Consider the following 22,756-nt stretch of genomic DNA (forward strand, 5'->3'; position numbering starts at 1 on the left):
TAACTGACTGACAATGTTAGAAACCAATAAGACACTGAAAATTAGAAATTAGATTAGATGAACGACCCCCCCCCACCCTTTCATTCGTTCCAAGAGAGTTTAGTCGGACAGGTGCTGACGCAGAGATGCCATGAGATGCTGCACATTTTATTCTTTTAGTTCGCTATATGATGGCTACTTTAGATGCCACATGAATACAACTATTTATTAAGGATAAATAGTCAACCATAAAAGTCAATCATTTACTACTGACTATATATATATATTGAAAGAGCATAGAGATATTGAAAATTTGCAATATCTCTAGAGCTTACTACAGTATATATATATATATATATATATATATATATATATATATATATATATATATATATATATATATATATATATATATATATATCTGTGTGTGTGTGTATATATAGTAACTACAGTGTAGTAAGATATGTATACATACTGTAGTAAAATATTCATCTTAAGCCACAACTCATCATCTTGTCTCTATTGACCTCGTGCGAACTGAAAATATAAATGGGCGGGTAAAAGAAAAAGACTGACTGGCATTTGAGTTGACCAATTCTAGTCGACTATTGGTACACTGGCATGATTGGCTTTGAACTAGTCCAATAGCATTTGAAGTCAGTGTGGCTTTGAACTTCCGGGACATAGTGCCTGGTTTGAGGCCTACTCACGCGAAACGTAGGCGAGAAAGCGCGAGAACAACATCGAACGGTAAATTGCATTTTAATTAGTATTTTTGTGCACTTAAAATTAATTTAAAGATACAACACACGCAAGTATCTATTCTGGCTTTGTTGCTGTCGTTTCAAGTTGCTACATATAAGTCAGATATTAATGCAGAGTTGCAGTAACGTACAAATTTCTGGTTCGCGGTTGCCAGCATTCCGTGTGCTAGCTAGTCAGTTAGCAGCTAGCTAAGCTAAACTAGGTTTGAATATGTTACCGAGTACATTTATATTAGCTAGGTAAGCTAGTTACACCAGCAAGTCCACGGCTCTTAGCTCTTTGTGATCCCTTTCACATGTATAATCTAGTCGTTGATGTAAGTTAACATGTTTATAGTTAGCTTGACTATCTTAAAGTGTTTTTGAATTAACTGGTGTGTTGGCTAGCTAGGATTCAAACTTTGAATGACCAAACCACGTCGTCCGATTCATTGTCCAGAATGGCTCAGGTCTTGCAGGCTAGCTATGCTAACTTCGGCATGGCTTGGTTGAAACGGAAGCTAAGTCGAGCACCTTCTTAATTTGCGCACTCCTTGTCGCGTCGTGTTGATGACAGCCTTCGGTTTATGCATTTATTTTAATGTAATTTGATTAACGCTTACGTCAGTATGCCTATATGTGTAACTAGGTTGGATAGTAGCTAGTTGGCTAACAGGCTGCGTGAAGGGTATGTGGGCGCAAAATCTGAAGGCCAGATCTAGAGAATGTTATGAAAAGCAACAATAGTTTTTGGCTATGTACCGTATAACTATGGTAGTCCGACATTTGAGCTTCTAGACACATACTACGGCCGTTAATCAGTTGTTTGAAGTTGTGTGAATTAATAACATCATTTTACATACAAAATACATGTAATTGTTAGTCCGCAGGATGTATAACTTATTGTTTCACTTTAGCCCCCTCTCAAAGCAAGCATGGCCGAAAATGATGTTGACAACGAGCTCCTTGACTACGAGGAGGACGAGGAGCCGCAAGGAGACCCAGAGAGTGCCGTCTTGGCAGTGAAGAAGGAGGTGAAGGGGTCCTATGTTTCCATCCACAGCTCTGGCTTCAGAGACTTCTTGCTTAAACCTGAACTACTCCGCGCTATTGTTGACTGTGGCTTCGAACACCCTTCTGAAGGTCAGAAACTGTTTGCTTGTTTATGCACAGATGCATGGTTATGCCCTGTAGTGTATGGTATTCTGTTGGCAGTGTTTGTGTCATTTCTTTCATCTTTTTTTCCTTTTTTTTTGGTTTGAGCTCTGTGCATATATAAAACACATCCTCTGCAAGATAAGGGAGCTGCATGTAGTAATTTAAATGTATCTCTCTCTTTCACACCAGTCCAACACGAATGCATTCCACAAGCCATTCTGGGCATGGACATCCTTTGCCAGGCCAAGTCTGGTATGGGCAAGACAGCAGTGTTTGTGCTTGCTACACTACAGCAGATCGAGCCTGTGGATGGACAGGTGAGCGTATTGATTGGTTCTGTGACCCGTTGTGATTCACCGCGGCCGTTAAGGACAGCTGAACTCTCCAAGTGCTGCTTATCAGTTTCAGACATGTTGGAAAAGTGTGGGGACTGATGTGCTTTTGTCTGTCTAACTTTCGCGTGGCCAGTTGGGTTGTATCTGGATGATGAGATGCACAGCATTTACCTCTCAGATTAGTGAAGAAACGAAATGTTTTGGAAACATTGAGGATTGCTGTCATCTCACTTCATAGGTCACACACACCAAGTTAAACTTGCTATGGTGTAATTTCCTTTAAATGCAAAGTACTGCCATGTTTTGCATAAGGCTTTGGCTTTCGGGTGTCTCCATGCACTGTCCAGAAATGTGGGGGATTTTGTCGGTCTGTACTGATCTGTCAGTAGCATTGTGGGTGGTCGCAGCCAAGCAGTGACTTGTGTGTATTTCACAGTGTATGTCAATTTACTTAATACAGGGTTTACTGATTTCAAGCAGCTGTTTTACTTGTGTGCTAGTTCATTGTGCAGTACAGTGATTTAAGAATTTAGTTCAATAGCCATAGGGAGAGGGGGAAAAATTTACACAAGCAAACCCATTTTGCAGTTGTACTTTGGCTGATTTTAGGGAGAGGACACTTGGCTCTTTGTTCATGCCGCATGCTTTCCTTCTTGTGCTCACATCAGGTCTCTGTGCTTGTGATGTGCCACACGCGAGAACTGGCCTTCCAAATCAGCAAGGAGTATGAGCGCTTCTCCAAGTACATGTCCAACGTGAAGTGCTCGGTGTTCTTCGGTGGCCTGTCCATCAAGAAGGATGAGGAGGTTCTAAAGAAGAGCTGCCCGCACATTGTGGTGGGCACACCGGGCCGCATCCTCGCCCTTGTGCGCAACAAGAGCCTCAGTCTCAAGAACATCAAGCACTTCGTCCTGGATGAGTGTGACAAGATGCTGGAGCAGCTGGGTGAGTTGGGCAGACAGACATGTTTGGTTGTTTTTGGGATGTGTTTTGTTTTGCGTTTTCAGGCGTCATACTTCAGAGATGCACGTTTTCATTACAAAAGATTACTCCTGAGGGGCATTTGCTACATTTGCAGTATTTTGCAAATTGCTCTTTGACACTGTCCGTGCTGGCACTGATGCCTGGGTCTGCATGTTTCCCTGTTCCTCAGACATGAGGCGGGATGTGCAGGACATCTTCAGGCTGACCCCACACGAGAAGCAGTGCATGATGTTCAGCGCCACGCTCAGCAAAGAGATCCGGCCCGTCTGCCGCAAGTTCATGCAAGATGTGAGTTAACGTTTGTTTAATCTTTTCGAAGCACTGTGTTTTTGAACTTGGATGTAGTGATAGACTGTTGCATGCGGCTGGCACGAGGAGTGACTTGTGCACTTTGGTGTCCTTCAGCGTGAATATGCTCCTGAAACATGAAAGTTGGCATTTTAGTGTTTCTAAAATGTCCATGAGTTCTTTGGATACATTCTGCTTTAGGATGTTGTTTAGATGTCAGTTGCTAGTTACAAATAACAAAGGGAAATTAACAATCATGTTGTGCATCATAAATTTGCTGTGTTTTGACACTTCAGCCGATGGAAGTGTTTGTGGACGATGAGACAAAGCTGACTCTGCATGGCCTGCAGCAGTACTACTGCAAACTGAAGGACAGCGAGAAGAACCGCAAACTCTTCGACCTGCTCGACGTCCTCGAGTTCAACCAGGTGCTTGTTAGACATTTTGTCCTCTCTGTTACAGCAATGACTTGCATATGTAGAGCTCAGATCCAAGGCATCCAACATGGGACATTAGAAAACCATACGTTGAGCAAATACTGTAATTGGAAGGTGAAAGGTGGTGCACCTTTATAGCAGCAAGTACTGTTGGTTTATTCAAGTACTACTTGTAGCTGTGAAAATGGTAAGTGTCCTTTGCAAAGTGTGCATTAGTGTGTAAATGTCGACACTTTCTGCCAGCAGTTCTTTTTCCATATAGCCTGAATTTAATTGGTCTGGATCAGGGGTTGAGTGAAATGGCAATACAGAGGATGTGTTGAAGGAATCCTTGAGGTAATGAGGTGTGTGTGTGTGTGTGTGTGTGTGTGTGATCATTCAGGTGGTGATCTTTGTGAAGTCGGTACCACGCTGCATTGCACTCTCTCAGCTATTAGTGGAGCAGAACTTCCCTGCCATTGCCATCCACAGAGGCATGGCCCAGGAGGAGAGGTGATGCATGTTTCTGTTTGCCTTTAGTGTAGGTTGAGCTGTACAGGTTTCATCTAACCCAGCTGCTTACTTTGTTTTGAGGGGGGGTGTTTAAGACTTATTTTAAGGGTAAAGTATATGGTCTGAATTGAATATTGAATCCCCCTTTCCACTTTACATTCAGGTTGTCACGATATCAGCAGTTTAAGGACTTCCAGAGAAGGATCCTGGTGGCAACAAACCTTTTTGGCAGGGGGATGGACATTGAGCGTGTCAACATCGTCTTCAACTATGATATGCCTGAGGACTCAGACACGTACCTACACAGGGTGAATACCTACACACACACACATACACGGTTTATTTCTTGACTGGGAAGCAAACCCTTGAGTAGATCAGTAGGCTGTCTAGTTTGACCATTTGGTCAGCTATGTAGGATTTGCCTTTGTCATTGTTACTTCTCTTCCTCCAAGGTGGCTCGGGCGGGTAGGTTTGGGACCAAGGGGTTAGCCATCACCTTCGTGTCTGATGAGACAGACGCCAAGACCCTCAACGACGTCCAGGACCGCTTTGAGGTCAACGTAGCTGAGCTACCTGAGGAGATCGACATCTCTTCCTATAGTAAGCCCCCAGCCATTCTCTTCCTCTCTTTCACCAGCTGTGTGATGTTTTAAAGGAATATATCATTATATATATATATATATATATATATATATATATATAATAACTTCTAATGATAAAGGACAACTATTGGCTCCTAATTAGCATGATCTGATTTGCAATGTTAACTAGTGCTTTTTGGGTTCCATTCATTATTGACATTTTTCAAGTTCTTCCTTGTATAGAATCTTGCCATGTCAGGTCTGTTAGGAGTTTGCTATTCATCCTGACCCTTCTAACTTTTTTTGTTTGTTTGTTTTTTTCTTTCAGTTGAGCAGTCCAGATGAAATTTTTCCCATAATCCAGGAATGATCGTGGTCCAGTTGATGATAGAAAAAAGTAATTCATTCTTTTTTGGTGACAGTGGTAGAGAAGATACCTCTGTCTTTTATTTTGACTCCTGCTCACACAGCCTTGCTTCCCCTTCCTCTTTGTTGAAATGTGTACCTTGTTTATTTTTATTGTGCTCTGGGGGAGTCCTTTTTAAAATTTCTTTAGCTAATTGTGGTTGTTAATTGATTTGAGTATTAAAGCATTTTTTATACTATTCATGTTTACTGTCTTGTGTTCCTGCTTTTTACTCATTTACAGTGCCAGTTGCATTTGGAAACCATCCTGCTGTTTGGCTTAATAAACAAGCTACTTGCTTGTACCTGCAGGGGGTGCTGTAGTTGCTGAGCAACGGCAACACTTGTACCCTGAAATCGGCAGTGCAAGGGCGTGCTACTGAGATTATATTATACATATAAATGTGTTCCATTAGAAGTGAGGTTTGCAACCTCTGGTGTGTATCATGTTCATTCCAAATAACCCTGTTAAGGGGAGACTTCTTATTTACTGCAGTCAGCATAAGTCGAACTGGCTTTCTTCTAGCTACCATAAAATGCTTTGAAAATGGTAGCTAAATACATAAGATTCAAAAGGACACAAGCAATATCTAATGGCTAATTCTAAAATGCTAAGATCAAAATTGGTGCGTGAATAGTCTTATATTAATGTGGTGAGCAAGAAAGCGGGCTGCAAGGCTTTTTTTTTTTTTGGATGTATACAGTCACTAATACAAAATATGCAAACTCAGTGTGTTGCATTTAGCCAATTCATTTGTTCCACTCATACTTCATTCACACTTGCCATCTTGTATTTAATGTAACTTGAACTGCATAAAGAGCTGTTTCTTTTTGCTCCTGCCCTCTGGCTCATTTTAGTAATCTGGTATCTGATCTAAAACAAGCTGCCTCTATCTATAACCCACCAAACATAACTCAGCAGGTCCTGAGCTTGCATCTACACTCGCAAACGCATAGTGAGAACACAGAAAATTACGCAGTGCTTATGTCTTGGAACCAAGACATTTGGTAGTCCATGCTCTATCTACATCACCCCTGTCCCAAGCAGTAAATCCTGGGGAGAGGTGGGTGGGTCTGTTGCACTTTTGCAGTATAACAGGAATTCTTTGATTAACTCTGTTTTCATAATAGATATTCTACTGACAGTTTTTCTCAATTTCTTAAACGCATTTCATAAAATACTAGCTTCATTTTCTAAATGACATATCAAAACATTAGTAGTAACTTTGTAGTAATAGATCCTCACATTATAAATATTAGTAAAGTAGTAGTAATTGTGCCTTGCATTATAAATAGTAGTAATACAGTAGTAATTGTGCCTCACATTATAAGTATATATAAGTAATAGCATCCCTCAACATTATTAATAACATTATAAATAGTAGAGTAATACAGTAGTAATTGTGCCTCGCATTATAAATAGTAGTAATACAGTAGTAATAGTGCCTCGCATTATAAGTAGTAGTAATATAGTAGTAATTGTGCCTCGCATTATAAGTATATGTAAATAATAGCATCCCTCAACATTATTAATAACATTATAAATAGTAGGAAGGTAGTAGTAGCATGCATGCACACACACACACACACACACACACACATAAGTTGTGTCTGCAACATTTCATAGGCTTTTTGTTGTTGTTGTTGTTGCAAATACTCAATATATATTGTGGCAGTATTTACAATGCCAAAAACGTTCTTTCCATTTGGTGACAAGTGTAGCAAATTACTTGCTTTGTGTATTTTGACTATGTGGATAATGCATGTTTTAGGATCGTTGGGTGGTGTTGGTAAAACTTATTTGGGCAATTTTGAATTGCCCTTAAGAGTCTTAAGAACAAGGTTAGGATTTCTGGAAATGCATCTAAGTAATTTTAGAAAATACATACTTTTGTTCTTGTACAAAGTTTGCTATTAATAATACACAGGATATCAGAGTTACAGAATTTTATATGTGCAACAAATCAAAGATTTCATTCATATCTGCTGACATCATCAGACCTGTCACCGAAACCAGCAAGGCAGACAACGGGGATTTTCCATGCATATCCAAAGATATCTATCAGGCCACATTTTCTTTTAGGTACATCCCCATACCTTGGAATCAGCATTGTTAATCTACATCTGCATTCTCAGTGCAGCTGTGTTGTGCACTCTCGTTACAAAAGAGTCAAATGATGCCACCTGAAGTAGCATATTTTTGCAGCCATTACTGATGAACACAGACCTCACTAGTCAAGCAGACCAAGCTAGTCAATAAACTTGCGTGTGTCTCTGTACAGCCACTTTTGTGGTGGCATGACTGCCTCATTCAGGTGCCCACAGTCGTGTCCACACTTGCAAGACTGGATGAACATGACTGCTTTGTGTATTCGCCCTGCTCCTGGGCATTGGAAGGGCACAGTGATGGTGCGGGTATGCCACGGCATGCAACAACGCCCATCAATACACACCCCACAGTGGTTTGGCTGGTAGGTGCAAATACTATGGCAGCCTGCATGAGACAAGTGGATAGGTTCCAAAGTCTTGAGAGTTCGCGTACACTTCTTTCCTTTCTGTAGCAGAAGAGAAACGAGTACACCAGAAGCAGGAAGCAAAAAAATGAAAGAAAAGAGAAAAGACGTGTATGAATTAGATGTATAGTGTTAAAAGATACCAGTGAACTATCAAGTTTAATTCAGCTTCACTTGACCTACCTAACCAAAACTGGAACAGAAAATAGAATAGGACTTTCCAAACAACTGATCAAGTTATTAGTAGGGGCATTAGAGAAAAATGAAAAATTAAAAGCCACTAGGCTGTCAGCCACTGGCCGTAGTAATGGGATGTACCTTGGGAGGAATAGCCAGTGAACTGCAGGTTCGAATGTTGCATAGGCGGGTCTCTCTTTCCAGCTTGCACTGAGCATTGTCATTGGTTATTCGGGATGATAAGCCCATTCCACAGGTGCTTGAGCATGGTGACCAATCAGTGTTTTGGACCACACACTGCTTCTGAGAACGGCTCCAGTCTGAAACAGTGAAAAGAAAAAAACATTCTAAATTATACGTACCACATGCAGTGATATTTATGACATTGATTTGATGTAAGAAACTGAGAGCTTTAATTAATCCTAGAGTATCCTTTTGCATATCAGAAGATGAGGTGCCTGACTTTAAAAAACCTTTTTTACGAGACAGAGACTGCACAAATTCTTAACAAAACCTTTTTAACCATAGTTGTATAAACCATGATCTCATGTCAGAACAAAGTGTTTACTGAATAAAAGCAAAATGAATGAACAGAGAGCTTTGCCAAGTGAGCACACCTGGGGTCATATTTAATCATTTAACTAGATGTCAGACAGCTGGGTTTGGATGGGTTCCTGCTTGCCCTCATCATTTTATGTATGAATACAATTATAAAAAGCAAAAGCTGTTTTATGCTCTTTTAACACCCTTCCTTCCTTTGGGCTTCATATCTGTGACCAAAAGTGTAAGTCAAATAGTTCACTTTTTCTCATGTAGCACTCCTCTGTACATCAACCAGGGAGCCATTTAAGATTCCGACCAATCTCTTACCTGGCAGGTGTTTCTGCGCAAACATCCATCCTTGAGTCAGGTCCCACAGCTCGTTACCCAGCAGGTTCTCACCCTTCTCTGTCCGGCCTTTAGCTCGCTGCTTTTTCCATCTTTGCTCCGGTGGCCCTATGGCCCCCGTGTGGCAGTCCAGGCTGAAGCAGCACTGGCCAGGCACCCGCACCAGTCGGGGGTAGGGGCATGCAGCCGACGCCAGAGGCAGACTCGTGGTGCAGAGGGGTGTGCAGCCCACAGCACCGTCGATGCATGTGCAGTGGTGCTTGCAGCCTACGTGGAAGCCCTCACTGTTCTGGTACACCTTTCCGTTGTACTCACAGCTGCGCCCCTCACGTTTGGCTAGTGAGAAAAAGATTGAGCAAGAGGCATAATAGCTTTGTCATATGAACAATGAAATAAAAAGTTTAAGACTAAGAAGAAGTTAGATCTTAGCAAGTAAGCACATCTTGAATGTAGGCAACATATATTTCTCTGTCCTAAATTCATTATAAGTATTCAAACAACTTGTAGACGTGTTTACTAATTTTAGTAATCTTGTCGAGCAGAACTGCATTAATTATAAGAATTACAAGAATGCTTGCAGATACATTTGACGTGCTGAATCTGTGAAAGAAATCAATAAGTAGAAGTGTTCAGACAGCAATCGTATATTATGTAATAGATTATTTGACTCAGGATGCTGTGTCGTGAGTCAACTATACAATTGCATATTATACGAGCGCTGTCTGGGCACCTCTACTTAAGCAGAACTGTACTGAAAAAAGGCTTGAAGCAAGTGAAATAATTTGCCAGTCCAATAAGATCATTTCCCTTGGCAAAGCATAAAACAAGTGAAATATCTGAAAAAAGATGTAATCTTTACAAATAAAAATATACAAAGAATATATATATAATTTCAAAATTAGAAATATTATCCATATTGCTTACATTCAAGATGTATTTACTTGTTAAGAGATTTTTTTTTTTTTTTTTTGCAGGACAAATAGGAATGTCCGACCATATCAGAAAATAGGAATTGTGGAACTAGCAGTAGAATTGTAGAATTGAGCTGTTTTCAAGACAATCTAAAATGTCACTGCTACAGTCACTTCTGTGTACTTCTAACCAAAAGGAAAAGCCTCATTTTTACTGTACACTTTTACTGTATTAAGTCTGAAGGTTGTTCAGTCCTCGCATGTGTCATTAGTTATTCTGTATCACAGTGTCCACGAGAGCCACGTGTAAAACGTAAACGTCTCATGTGGTCGTGAGTTCATATATGTTGGTAATATATAAAACATTACATTGTCACAGCATGAAGTGGAGAGGTCGATATATATACAACATATATTTTGCATCATTATGTTTAATAGACCAACTCTGAGGCTTGTAACATTTTCATATATGCCCTTCGCACACTTACAACTTCTTTTGGCACATACAGATCACTACATACATATGTTTATAATATAATCTTCCACATTAAGGAGCTATTATACATTTAATACATTAAAATATACATGCCCATTGCATACCGGATATTTGATTTTTAAGTATTGTGTATGGCATATATTCTTCTTTTTCTTTTTCAAAACTTTGATATTTGGGTGGTGTCCTTTAATGTGATTCAGTTGGAGATTGGGAATTGTAATGGGAGCGTTTTGTGTCTCAGCAGTCCTAGTGTGAGTTGCTCCATGGTGTCTTGTAAAACAGTCTGACTCCTCACAGAATATCAACAACACTGTTCCAGCTGTCCATCTCTTTCAGGCTAGTGAGGAAAAGTAGCTATTTACGACCTGACACCATCAAAACACCAAAAGAGGTCTTGAGGGAACAACAAACATATTCTCATAATAACAAACATAGTTGTTGTTTTGCACGCAATAAAAACAGGTCTCTTTCTTTCTCTCTCACATGCATATACACACTGGTGTTGTAGGCGATCTCAGATGGGGCTGGAGTGTGACCATGGTACCACCAAACAAACAACAGAACTCCGTGACAATTCCAGGTATTCCAAAATGTTTCAGAATCTTCCCAAGGTTCTGATTACAGCAGTTGGCTTCATCCCTCCCCCAACAACAAGCAAACATGACTTCAGTCACAGCCTCAACATTGCACTGGCACCACACAAAGCGAGCCACCGGCATATGCTGAGAGGCTAATGAAAGGTCAAAGGTCAGGGGAAACCTGGTTGGGGATAACGCGAGGTAGGGTGAGAGAGAGAGAGAGAGAAATACTATCCATTCTGTGATCAAAAAGTATTTATACATAGCATAGACTGGCATCCCCAACGTGCGTAGAATGCTGTTCCATTTCTGTCCGTCTCTGGTGGGACTTGACAAAAAAAGACCATCACCACCATCCAAACAGATTTCTATGGACTAATAGATTCATCCATTTCCCTCGTACATGTTATTTTGCAGACCTCTGATTGGTTTTTGAAGGATTAGGAAATGTTGTTACTTATTGCACAACGCTACCATATAGTAATAACATTATTGTTAAGTATTTTGTTGGTAGCTGTGTGTGTTTGTGCATCTGAGAGAAAGCAGTGAGTATGTAGATAAAAATATGACACAAGATGATTGTCATTTGTTCCAGTATAACACGCTCCACCATGGCAGATAAAAATAACACACCACTAAATAAAGGGCACACTTCCTAGATACGATAACTCATTACCCACCAGCCAAAACTGCCTACTGTTTGCATGCATGCATACAAACTTACAAACTTCTGCTTCACAAACCTCGACATATGCCTGTTCCAAATGTCACATCGTTGCCATAGTTACATTCCAATCCTTTATGGAGGTCACAGGGCTTGTGGGTATTGCAGTCCTGGTTCAATTGGGCGGCACACACCTTGCAATAACAGCCATCTGACACCAAGCTCACACCTGCAGGGCATACTGGATGAGCCACAGGGCATTCACACACAGCTGGGCAATGGGCATGAACCTAGGGGCACAAATAGAGGGGTTGGGGGAGAAAAAGAAATGAGGTAAATGACTACCAACAGCTTATGACAGTAAGAAACATTTAAATCTTTGTGCTCCAGATCACATTTCACACCTGAATCAAATTTTGTGTAATGCTGATTAATTGGCTGTGGTGTTTTGGCAGCTCAGAACAGATTTAAAAAGAAACAAACATTTGAAATGGTACGGGATGCACAGAGCACAGGACTGGAAACCCCGTATAGCATATAAGTCAGTGTTGGCTAATCTTATTACCAAGAAACTGACCCACCTGACTAGGGCAATAATTGCCATCAATCAAGAAATTAGATAATTTGTACTGATGGTTGCATTCTGTGTAACAAATGCTTAGAACCGGCCAGGTATGTTGTGAATTTTGTCAGTCTAGTTTAGATATGACAACAATCAGAGCTAGCAGGATTCGAATTAAGCCTCTATTTCCCTTATGTCATGTGAATTATTTCGCAGAAGTAACACAAGAAAATAAATCGTGTATTACAGACCGTACTGGCACATCCTAACATAACTGCCCCATGACTGAAGCAGCACTGCGATTTCTGCTAAAGTGCAACGACTGGGAAATACCCGACACAAGCTATTAAAATACACGAAGCGGTAGCTTTTATTTACATACTTAAAGTCAAGGGCACTTACCAAACATACTAACACCACTGTCAAAACAGCAAAATATATCCATTTCTCCATTGCTAGATGAAATGTTCCGAAGCAGATGACAGCAAAATCCAAATATTAAATGGCACGTAATAACCCGTCAATAGGGTTTATGGGTTTTAGAAATAGTTTAAAATAAATTTGACATAGATAAACTAAAATAACAAAAACGTAGCGCACACATAAAAAAGAAATCGACACACTAACACATAGACGCAAACAAACTCTAATATCTACTTGTATTCCTTTCAATTCGTCAGTTCAAATCTCAGGTCAGCCGCTACCGCTCAGGTTGTATTTATGCTACCCTCGTGCGGCTCTGGGAAGCTCCGCCCATCTTCATATGTCCTGCCAATTATCTATGGGCATCATGCCAAGGCATTCCGAAGGGGCGGGGTGCGACGCTCTGGAACAGTAAGGGGCGTGATCAGGCATGAATGCGGTCATTCATAAAATCAGAATTACTCGACGTTTCGCGCAGACCCCGGAGAGCTCTGTTTATTATTCCAGTGTAAATTAAAATATTGCCACCGGTTTTAAGTTCAGGTACATTCCTACCAGCCACTCACGGCAGTGAACCCTAGATAAATATACTTAGGTGATCTTATTTGCTGACGTTTCAATATTTCGGCTGGCCTACTGGCAGAAAGGTGGATTATGTCCTTCGAAGGGTTTCAATGTAGCAAATTTAGCGGCAAGTAAAAAAAGAGAGGTCTAGGGCGAGCCAGACCCGGTATTCTACAATTGAATTTCATTTTTTTAGCAGGAATATGAAGTCCACCCTGGTTGTGACGGCAGAGTAAAAAGAGCTGAAGATTATGATAGTTGTTTTAGATATCCAACATTGAATCAAGGCAGACATGTTATAGCTTAAAGAGGAAAATGGTGCGTGATTAGGTTTTCTCATTAGGAATGAGAAAATGAACGAGAGTTTGGAATTGCAAAGGAGAACAGCGGCAAAGGGGCATAATAAGATGGGAGAGAACCCTGATAAGAGCTAAATATGAAAAATATGATAGGCCAAAATGTAGGTATATTCTTAAAAAATGACTCAATATTTCTTGTGTTTATTACTGACAGAATAGCAAGGGGACGACAGAAGAAAACATATGAAAACCAGTTATTATTATAATGAAACCAGTCAACGAGAAGAATATTAGAATACATAAACTGCCATACAAATTTCCTGAGTGCGAGCAGAGGATGTGAGAACCCATTAAACATAAAAAAAAAAAATCAATCACAAATTTGAGTGCGTCATTTAAAATTTGTCGGCCACCATTTGCTGGTCTATTCCTACATAAAATACGCTAATATACCACTAAGAAGATCAATACAGGTATTGTAAAGAATTATATCACTTTACAATTACAAGAAACATGCACTCAACTCCAGACAACTAGGGAAAAAGAACTGTGGAAAGTAGCCCTACAGGAAAAGAATAAATAAAGTGCTGAATTACACTAATTTTAACACATATTTTAACACATATTTTGTCTAGTAAAGTTTAAAAGTTTGTTTCCTTTTTCAAAAACACATTTTATTCAACATCAGACGAAAGAGTTCTTTTTCAGAAGTTTAATAAATGTGGTCTGCTGACTTGGGAAATTTCACTTAAGACCTCAAAAGGTTTTTGCCAGGTCTTAAAGAACACCTTTTAACACTTGCCACAGATTTTCACTGGATTTAAATCAGAGATTGTAACGTTTCCGACTGCCGATGGGCGTGGAGCAGGATGCTAGACTCTCTCGATGAAGTGAAACATTTATTAATAGAAGACACGAACAACAATAACAGTGGCACTCATACACAATATTATCGAAAGACATGACTTATATACTTAACCAAACACAGACCACAGTAACATTTAACAATGACTACATACGCGTTTTACATATAGCAGCAGACTAACAATGATCAAGACAGTACACACACTAGCCGAGATTTAAACAGACAAAAAACCACAAGCCATTAAACCCCGTGCAGGTGCTTACAATTACAAAGGGCGTGGTTACAAATAAGGTGTTCCCCTTGCACGCGGCATCCCTCATTGTTAGCTCAGAAACAATGACTCCCAAACTTTTAAAAAATCCACATATTATTCAAGGAATAACCAAAATAAGACTGCCAATGTATAACGTTGAGGAGGCAGAGCAGGATGCGGGGACGAGTTGAGTAATATGGCTATGAGGCCGTCCTCTGCGCCACTCAGAACCTAACCATTAAATCACACACGACCCTGAATTCACCTGCTAATCTGTTACGATCGCTTTTGACATCGCTAAATCATTCTGACGACTCTGTGTCCCACGAATTCATGGAGGCTATCCCCGAGTCCCCGAGCATGCGCTCTGATCACTCTAGCACGGCGCTCGGAGGTGGCTATCACATTTTTGTAGATGGCTCATGTTTTAAACCGTCTGATTCTAAGTTTTCCTGTGGTTATTCTGTCTGCTCTCTGCCCAAACTCATTTGGGAGTCTTACTCTCTACCTTACAGGTCTGCTCAAGCGGCTGAACTGATGGCATTGACTAGGGCCTGTCATCTATCCCGGGATCAGGTTGTCACTATCTTACTGATTCCCGTTATGCGTTTGGAGCTGCTCATGACTTCGGTAAGATTTGGCACTCCAGTGGGTTCCGCACCTCGGACGGTAAGCCCATTTCTAATTCAGGACTAGTGTCTGCACTTTTGTCTGCATGTACACTACTAGCTTGGCTGGCTGTCATAAAGGTCAGGGGTCAGGACATGGCTTCTGGATCTGACAAGACCACTGGCAATGCCTTGGTGGACGAGGTTGCACATTGGGCAGCTGTTAATGCCCCCTCACGCCCATACGCTGTATCATCGCCATGTGAAGCTGTCTGCATGTTTTCTCATTGCTTGGTGCAAACTGATATTGATCTGTGTTTCTTACAAACTCAGGGTACATGAAAGGACTGCTCTCACTGGGCTGATCAAGGATGTAGGCCTGATAAAGATGGTCCGATCCGTGACCCGGAGGGGTATATCGCCCTTCCGAAATCTGTTTTGCCATTTCTTGTGTGTCATTTTCACGGTATTTCACATGTCGCTCAAACATTCAAAAACAGTTTTGTATACCAGAAACACATAAAACCCCTCCTAGATAGCTGTTTAACCTGTGCTAGAAGCAACCAGGGTAAAACACAAGCCAAACATGATGCTTTGCCGCCTCCTGAATAGCCCTTTCAGTGTCTACAGATAGACTTTATGCACATGCCACCTTGTGGTCAGTTAGAAGTATGTTAGTGATTGTAGAGGTTTTACATGTGGACTGAGGCGCTTCCTTGTTCTAAGGAAAGACGCCTGCACTGTGGCTAAAATCCTAGCCATGGAGATAATACCGAGGTATGGTGTGCCTCGGGTAATACATTCAGATCAGAGACCCTGTTTCATTTCTAAGGTAACTCAGAAACTATGCACCTACCTAACTATTGACGAAGTTTCACATCCCTTATCCTCGGTCATCTAGCATTGTTGAGAGAATGAATCGTACCTTGAAAGAGGGGTTAACAAAGGCTATGATGGAAACAGGAAAGAAGTGGATAGATCTACTGCCAGCAGTTTTATGTGAGATCAGAATGACGCCCAGTGCCACCACCAGATTGTCACCATTTGAGGTAATTTTTGGTAGACCATTTATCACCCAATGGGTCAGAGGTAACCCATGTTTTTCCCATTCAGGTGACATGGATGTGATCCTGGCAGACTACACCCAAATGTTGATTGAGAAATTGAACAGTGTGCATGGTAATGTCTTTTGTGCGCTCCCTCTTCCCACAGGCACGCCTACTCGTCCATTTATTCCAGGTGACACCGTTTTGGTCTAATTGAACCCTCGGAAAGTTGAAGCTGTGTACGGACCCCCAACAACTATGATTGCAGTGACCTGAACCACTGTGCTAACGTCGGGATCAGCACAGTGGATACACACCAGCTGGGTGAAGTCACCAGTAGCTGACGTGTCTGCCAAGCCTAATGCACCTTAACACATTCACACATAATACAAGATTTGATATACGATTTCATACTGAGGGACTGCCCCCCCGGCTGCACCACACACCAAGGAAGTACTCTGGCCCTGTTGATGTCAATACACTTTAGCATTGGTATTATAACTGATAGATATCCTATCTACCTAGTAACATCCTTTTGCAGACTCTTTGGTCTTTCCTCTCCTTGTTTCCTGATGAGTGCATTGCAAAACCTTATTGTAGGAAAAAAGGGCCCCATTTGTGTGATAATATAGCCATTATTTTCAGTCTTGACAGGTACAAAAGGGGGGGATAGTGGGCTTTCAGAATCATCAACAACAATGTAATGGTAATTTAGCTTGTGTGGTCTCCCTGGTAGCATCAGGAGAGATGGAGCCAGGAAAGGACTGTCTGGTATGTCAAGCATTCCATACACCCTGGGTACTGGTCCCAGTAGAAGATGATACTGCAACAGCACTTAATCTTAACTCATCAAACTGTCAAATCACTATGGGAGTAGGGTTTATGCTAAATGTATCTAAGGCAGTAGCTGCCAGTGGTAATCTCCCTGCCTGGGGCTCGAATGGTAGTTCATGGCCAGACCACAGGATAGACTGCAACACTGGCATTAGTAAACGGTATTACCACAAAGTATTCCCTGTGACAGGTACCACCTGTCTATGTTCTGCAGGCTTACCTGATGGTCCATTGTTAGGCCACATGCCCTGTAAAAATGAGGTGTGGGTATTGGGTGTGGGACTGGGAAGGTGCACAATAAATAACATAACAGGCACACTGTCTCCTTGCCCTGTGATCCTGGGCACTGGAGCATCTGCAGGTTTCATGTGGGTATGCGGTAAGATGGCATATTCCAGCCTACCCACTTTGATAGTTAATAATACATGTCATCAATTTCCTTGGAAAGGCTGTTGTACCCTGGCATTAACTATCCCATCTCTGGTCATATATACACATTTGCAGCTGACATCTGGCAGGACTAAAAGGTCTGTAATTCCTGGCACCCATAATGGGTATGATGGGGATGTACTGGCCAACCCATGGACTAACCCTGGTGTGAACGTGGGTTGGAATTTGTTCCTGGGAGGAGGAATTACTGCAGCCCTTAACAAAATTAATGGTTTGGCATGGCAGGTACTTAATTTAGCCAATAGGACCGAAAACGCCCTGGCGTTGTTCAATGATGAGGTAGATAAGATCCATACCGCTGTCTTTCAGAACTGCCTAGCCCTAGGTCTCCTCTTGGCAAAAGAGGGAGGTGTCTACAAGGTCATTAATGAAATGTGATCCTGATTATTGTGTTGATTCTTGTTTGTGGCTCCTGTTTATGGTCACTGCTGTCTTCTTTCATAACTCGCATCTCTACCTCTGTGATTAATCTTGCTAATGTTGCCTTGGTACCTGCATATGAGAGGTCTATATACCGATATGTGATTCCTTTGAAATCAAAGGGGGGGCGGGGGGAGTGTTAGACACTGGAGCCTTTCTGTCTTTAGGCACCCAACACTGTTTGCCCAAGGTCATCTGCTCCCTCTTCTTGTCTCCTTTACCTCTCTCTCTCTCTCTCTCTCTCTCTCTCTCTCTCTCTCTCTCTCCGTGCAGTGGCTCATGGCTGGCACAGGAACAGCTTGTAGCTTGTTCATGCACAGAAAATCTAACCTTGCTTCTTTCCTTTCTACGTAGACCCTTAGAACATGCCTCGCTTTTCCCTGTCATCCTGTCATTAGATAGTAGATATAAGACATATATATTCTGTACTTTCCTCAATAAAAAGGAACTCTCTTGATCCACTGCCCTGGTGTCAGTGTCTCTTGACTTCCTTGGATTGATCTGGCTACAGAGGATGGAGGGAAAGAGGGCAACTTGGAGAAGATCGAATGTGAAGTACTGGTCACTTTGTACCAGTTTCTAACAATTGGGGTTAAACATCGACAACATCCACGACTAGACAAGACACAGAACAAGGATCAAGTGAGAAACATGAGAGGGTGTGACCACACACACACAAAGACTCGGGGCGGGGGGGGGGGGGGCATATCGTGACACGATGATCTGTCCCACTTTTCACAATACCTAATGAGACTCCAGGTAGTCAATAATTAAACATATAAATCCAGCACTGGGCTGTAGAAAGCCTTTATTATTAATGAATATTGAAAATGCAGTGATTATGAGTAGCTGCATCATGGAATGTACGAGGGTCGCTCCGCTACAATCTGGAGTCTGGGTGTGCTCCTCTTTAGTATGGTCTGTGGACGTTTGCCCTTTAAGAAGGATGGGGACGTTGTTGAGGCGCACCTGCACTTCAAGCGTAGACCATCCAGAGGTGAAAACATAGAAGCAGCTTCAAGGCATCTAGAAAGTTTAAATCTCATAATGATCAGATGGATGTTGCTGTTCAGTTCTTTCATTTAGAAACGGTGAATAAGCCATTAGAACAGCCAGATCAGATAATGAAGCTGCCGCCATCTGATAAGGTTGTGTCTGGAAAAGGAGTCTGAAAATTGGTCTGACCTTGAGGAAATTCTCACGCATGAGTGGTTTTAGAGGAACTTCAGAACTAAGTCAGGTTAGGCAGGTAGTATCGAAGAGATTTAAACAAAAGTGGGCACAAGACTAGATGATGGCCACTGGTGCAAAATCACATAGTCTGGAGCACTGATTCACAGTAAAGAACTGATAGCTGACACAATAGTAAACTACCAGTAAAAGGTGAAGCCACAAGAAGTAGCCAATTTGTCATGTTGGTATTCCCAAATCTGATATGCCAATACATTGAGGACTCTTTGCATAGCTCTTCACTGCTAAACTTTTTTCAAAGAATGTGGCCAAAATTATCCAAAGTATTTTTTAGTATTTTAATTTTTAGATAATATTTTTGTCCATTGTGGATGTGCTTGTGAAGTTGTTTCTTATGGACAAGAAAATTATTGATCAGGTGGACTGTACTAGATCATAATTGAGTGCTGTAAGTGATGTATGCTTATATGTAGAATGAAATTAACCATCAATAGAAAATGTAAGTTAGGAAAAATGGATTGTTTTCAATTATGTTTTCGTGCTTCTCTATTTATTCTGATTTATAAAAGGCTTTTTTTTAATTCTGTAGATTCCCATAAAGTCTTTTGAGGACAGTGGATGTAAGGAGTGAAGGCATTTTGACAGTAATACAAAAGCTGTCAACTGCTCACCTGATTCTCAAAAGATAGCCTAGTTTGCAGTAAATTGAATGGTCAACTGCAGAATTACATCAAAGGAGAGGAAAGGTGAGGTCATATGTGCACCTGTTCAAAACTGCAGCACTCATAGGCTACAGAAAGGGCAAACCAAATCCATAGATTTGTCCTTTTGGGTCACTGAGGCACCCCAGCAGGCTTCTAGATCGCATCAGAAGGATGAGCAGCTTGAGTGTTTAGGTCACTGAGGATTCTGCCTTTCAGAAATAAAAAATAAACTTTTACTTTGTGCAATTTGTTTCATGTCTTGATCTTCCTTTAGAACAAACACTTACATCATAGTGTTGACAGAACGTATGCTATGTCTTACGGGCCAGGCAAAAATCAATCGCTCACGGATAAATAACGGGGATTTATTGTAGTAACAGGTAGTGGAAACGGTCACAAAAAATGGAGTAACTCGAATGTAGGGTAAACAGTCTGTGTCAAAAAACCATGAACCCATCCAATAATCCAGGCATCAGAATCCAAAAGGGGCTGGCAAAAATCAGAAACGGGAAACACCAAGTCAAGGTTCAGTACACAGAAAAACAATCCAAAAGAACACTTGGTATGCATAGGACTCTAGAGGCAATATATTGCAGTGTCCTAATATTTGAGACAGGCTTAAATAATCAAGTACACAGGGGAGTTCAATATTCTGGTGATGATGATCTGACGTGAAGTTCATGATTGGTGGAGTCCTAGCTTGGGTGACGAACAGCCTGCTGGGTGTTGCGTGATGAGGAATCGGGCAATATGACACTATGGTGACACATTGTTCAGGGAGGTATGTAATTTAACAGTGTCAATGTCAGATAAGGGTCTCGACTTTGAAAACTTTAAACAGAAGCAAAGTTGCACTTAAATACAATTTTGGATATTTTATTATGATTAAAATATTTTACAGCATAATGATATTTATATTGCATTTTTCAAAACAGTGTATACAAAGTACAGAAAGAATGTTTAAGCTTAAAAATGGAGTAAGATTAAAAATAGAGAAAATATAAGGCTAGTTAAACAGAGGAGCTGTACAATGTAAGATACAATTATAAAGTATAAAATATCAACCACCTTGTAAATTTTAGATTGCTAATGAACATGCATCTGACTCAGATGTCTGCTTCCTGTAAATTCACATTAATTACCTTAACAGTGTCAACAACTGCAAAATCCAATAAGACTATAATCTGCTATATGAATTAAGTAATATATTTGGCATCATAATGTTGATGTGAGTTCCTCAACAAATTTCAAACAGGTTTTGTGTAATTCAGAATATCAAATCTAAGAGCGATATGTTCAAAATGTAAGAAATGATGGATTATTGTGGTTCAACGTGCATCTTAAAGCTTTAGTATATGCAAAAGCTATCTATATATATCTATATAGGTTACAAGTGGTTGATACAATTAAGTGTAAAATGTCTTATTTTTAATCTTCATTTATTCCATTTCATTGTACAGCTCCTCTGTTTAACTGCAAGATAAATATCATTATATTATGCTGTATTAATCATAAAATATTTGAAATTGTATTTAAGTACTTCAATTTAACATTTTTAAGTTAAGAAAGTGACACTGTTATTACATTAAATATTACCTAACGCCTTATTTTGTTTCTAGTAGATCACCTGAACAATGTGTCACCTAAGACAGTTAGCACAGTCCATTTGCAAAAACATTTAACCAAAATAATTAGATTTATTCAAACATTGTCATCACATAGTTGAACTACATTAAAAATACACACATAAAACTTTTTTTCTCCATAATCTCCTAAATGATGGGTACACTAACAGAAGTCGACACATTAAGCAAACTTGCGGGTGTATAGGTTTGCGCACGTGCAACAGACATAGCTTCAACTAATCTCGCATGAAAGACGATATAATTTATCTACAGTAACTTGTGTCCAAAATAGGGTGTCTTTAGTTAGCTAGCTAGCGTTAGTTAGCTATCGTAATGCGTGATACGGCGGAAAGAACACACGAGTAATTTCTTACATTGTCTATATTACATCTTATACATTATATTAATATACAAGTTATATTTAACGTATAAAACTATAAATTCAAACATTTCAGGAGTCCGATATTGCAAATGTTAAGAAAATGTCTCAGCATTTATTCACAGTCAGTTATTTTCGGCTATACCTCCAAAAGGTCCGATTGATTCAGTGCTAGGCATTTTATGCCATATTAACACTGAGGCAGATTCATAGGTACTTACTGATGCCCAACTCCGACAGAGAGAGAGAGAAGGGTTACATGACCCAAGAAATCATGGCCAACAAACCTTGCTTCTCTTCCTGCTCTGTGCTTCCCATATGAAAGTACAGAACTCCCAGTGTGTGTGTGTGTGTGTGTGTGTGTGTGTGTGTGTATATATATATGAGAGAGCGAGCGAGAGAGAAGCAGAAGCAATTGGCCTGTACAACTGATGAAGGACCTTTGTATAAAACGTTGTTTCTCTGTATACTTTGTGTACTTTACTACAAATGCAACTAGCTAACCTAACTAGATACTATGAATTAAAAACGGTTTGATGACGAGCAGTGGACAAGAGGCACATTACCTAACCTACATGACATGCCCAATAGATCTTCGCTCTTTAAGATGTAGGGTTAAAACTAATTATGTTCACCCTGTCAGTTTTTTTCCTTCTAATGCCGTGCTAATTTAATATTTAACCCTAGTGCTATAATCCATTAGTATTACTGGTACTCTGCCTCGCTAATGTCATGTAATGTTAGCTATCTTATCTTACACCGTCAAATAAAGTCCATCAGGAAAAAGGAAATCTGCTTCTGTTCATTGACAACTGCTTCCTACAGTCTGATATGAAGAAACAACGTAATTTACCACATTACGAACGTAGGGGCTCGGATCTATTTCACCTACACTATCGGTAAT

General features: G+C 40.5%; 2 protein-coding genes across 3 annotated transcripts; one reads left to right on the forward strand and one right to left on the reverse strand.

Moving 5' to 3' along the window:
* Positions 1-655: 655 nt before the first annotated feature.
* ddx39aa (DEAD (Asp-Glu-Ala-Asp) box polypeptide 39Aa) lies at positions 656-5,602 on the forward strand. 2 transcript variants are annotated; one of them, XM_027014801.2, is made up of 10 exons: positions 656-729; positions 1,640-1,865; positions 2,070-2,197; positions 2,884-3,160; positions 3,369-3,487; positions 3,784-3,915; positions 4,307-4,416; positions 4,580-4,724; positions 4,869-5,016; positions 5,326-5,602. In XM_027014801.2, the coding sequence occupies exons 2-10, from the start codon at positions 1,658-1,660 to the stop codon at positions 5,340-5,342; spliced, it is 1,284 nt and encodes a 427-aa protein (XP_026870602.2). In that variant the 5' UTR covers positions 656-729; positions 1,640-1,657; the 3' UTR covers positions 5,343-5,602. The 2 variants fall into 2 exon arrangements, with proteins under 2 accessions (XP_026870602.2, XP_026870601.2); XM_027014800.2 differs by lacking the exon at positions 656-729 and adding an exon at positions 1,025-1,060.
* Positions 5,603-6,175: 573 nt separating this feature from the next.
* Positions 6,176-12,907, reverse strand: LOC113580322 (CCN family member 1-like). Its single transcript, XM_027014799.2, has 5 exons — positions 12,594-12,907; positions 11,709-11,919; positions 8,963-9,316; positions 8,234-8,412; positions 6,176-7,957 (listed from the first exon to the last, which is right to left on the reverse strand). Exons 1-5 carry the CDS (start codon positions 12,642-12,644, stop codon positions 7,652-7,654), a joined length of 1,101 nt encoding a protein of 366 aa, XP_026870600.2. The 5' UTR covers positions 12,645-12,907; the 3' UTR covers positions 6,176-7,651.
* Positions 12,908-22,756: the final 9,849 nt, after the last annotated feature.

Source organism: Electrophorus electricus, chromosome 16 (assembly GCF_013358815.1).
Source record: "Electrophorus electricus isolate fEleEle1 chromosome 16, fEleEle1.pri, whole genome shotgun sequence".
Lineage (NCBI taxonomy): Eukaryota > Metazoa > Chordata > Actinopteri > Gymnotiformes > Gymnotidae > Electrophorus > Electrophorus electricus.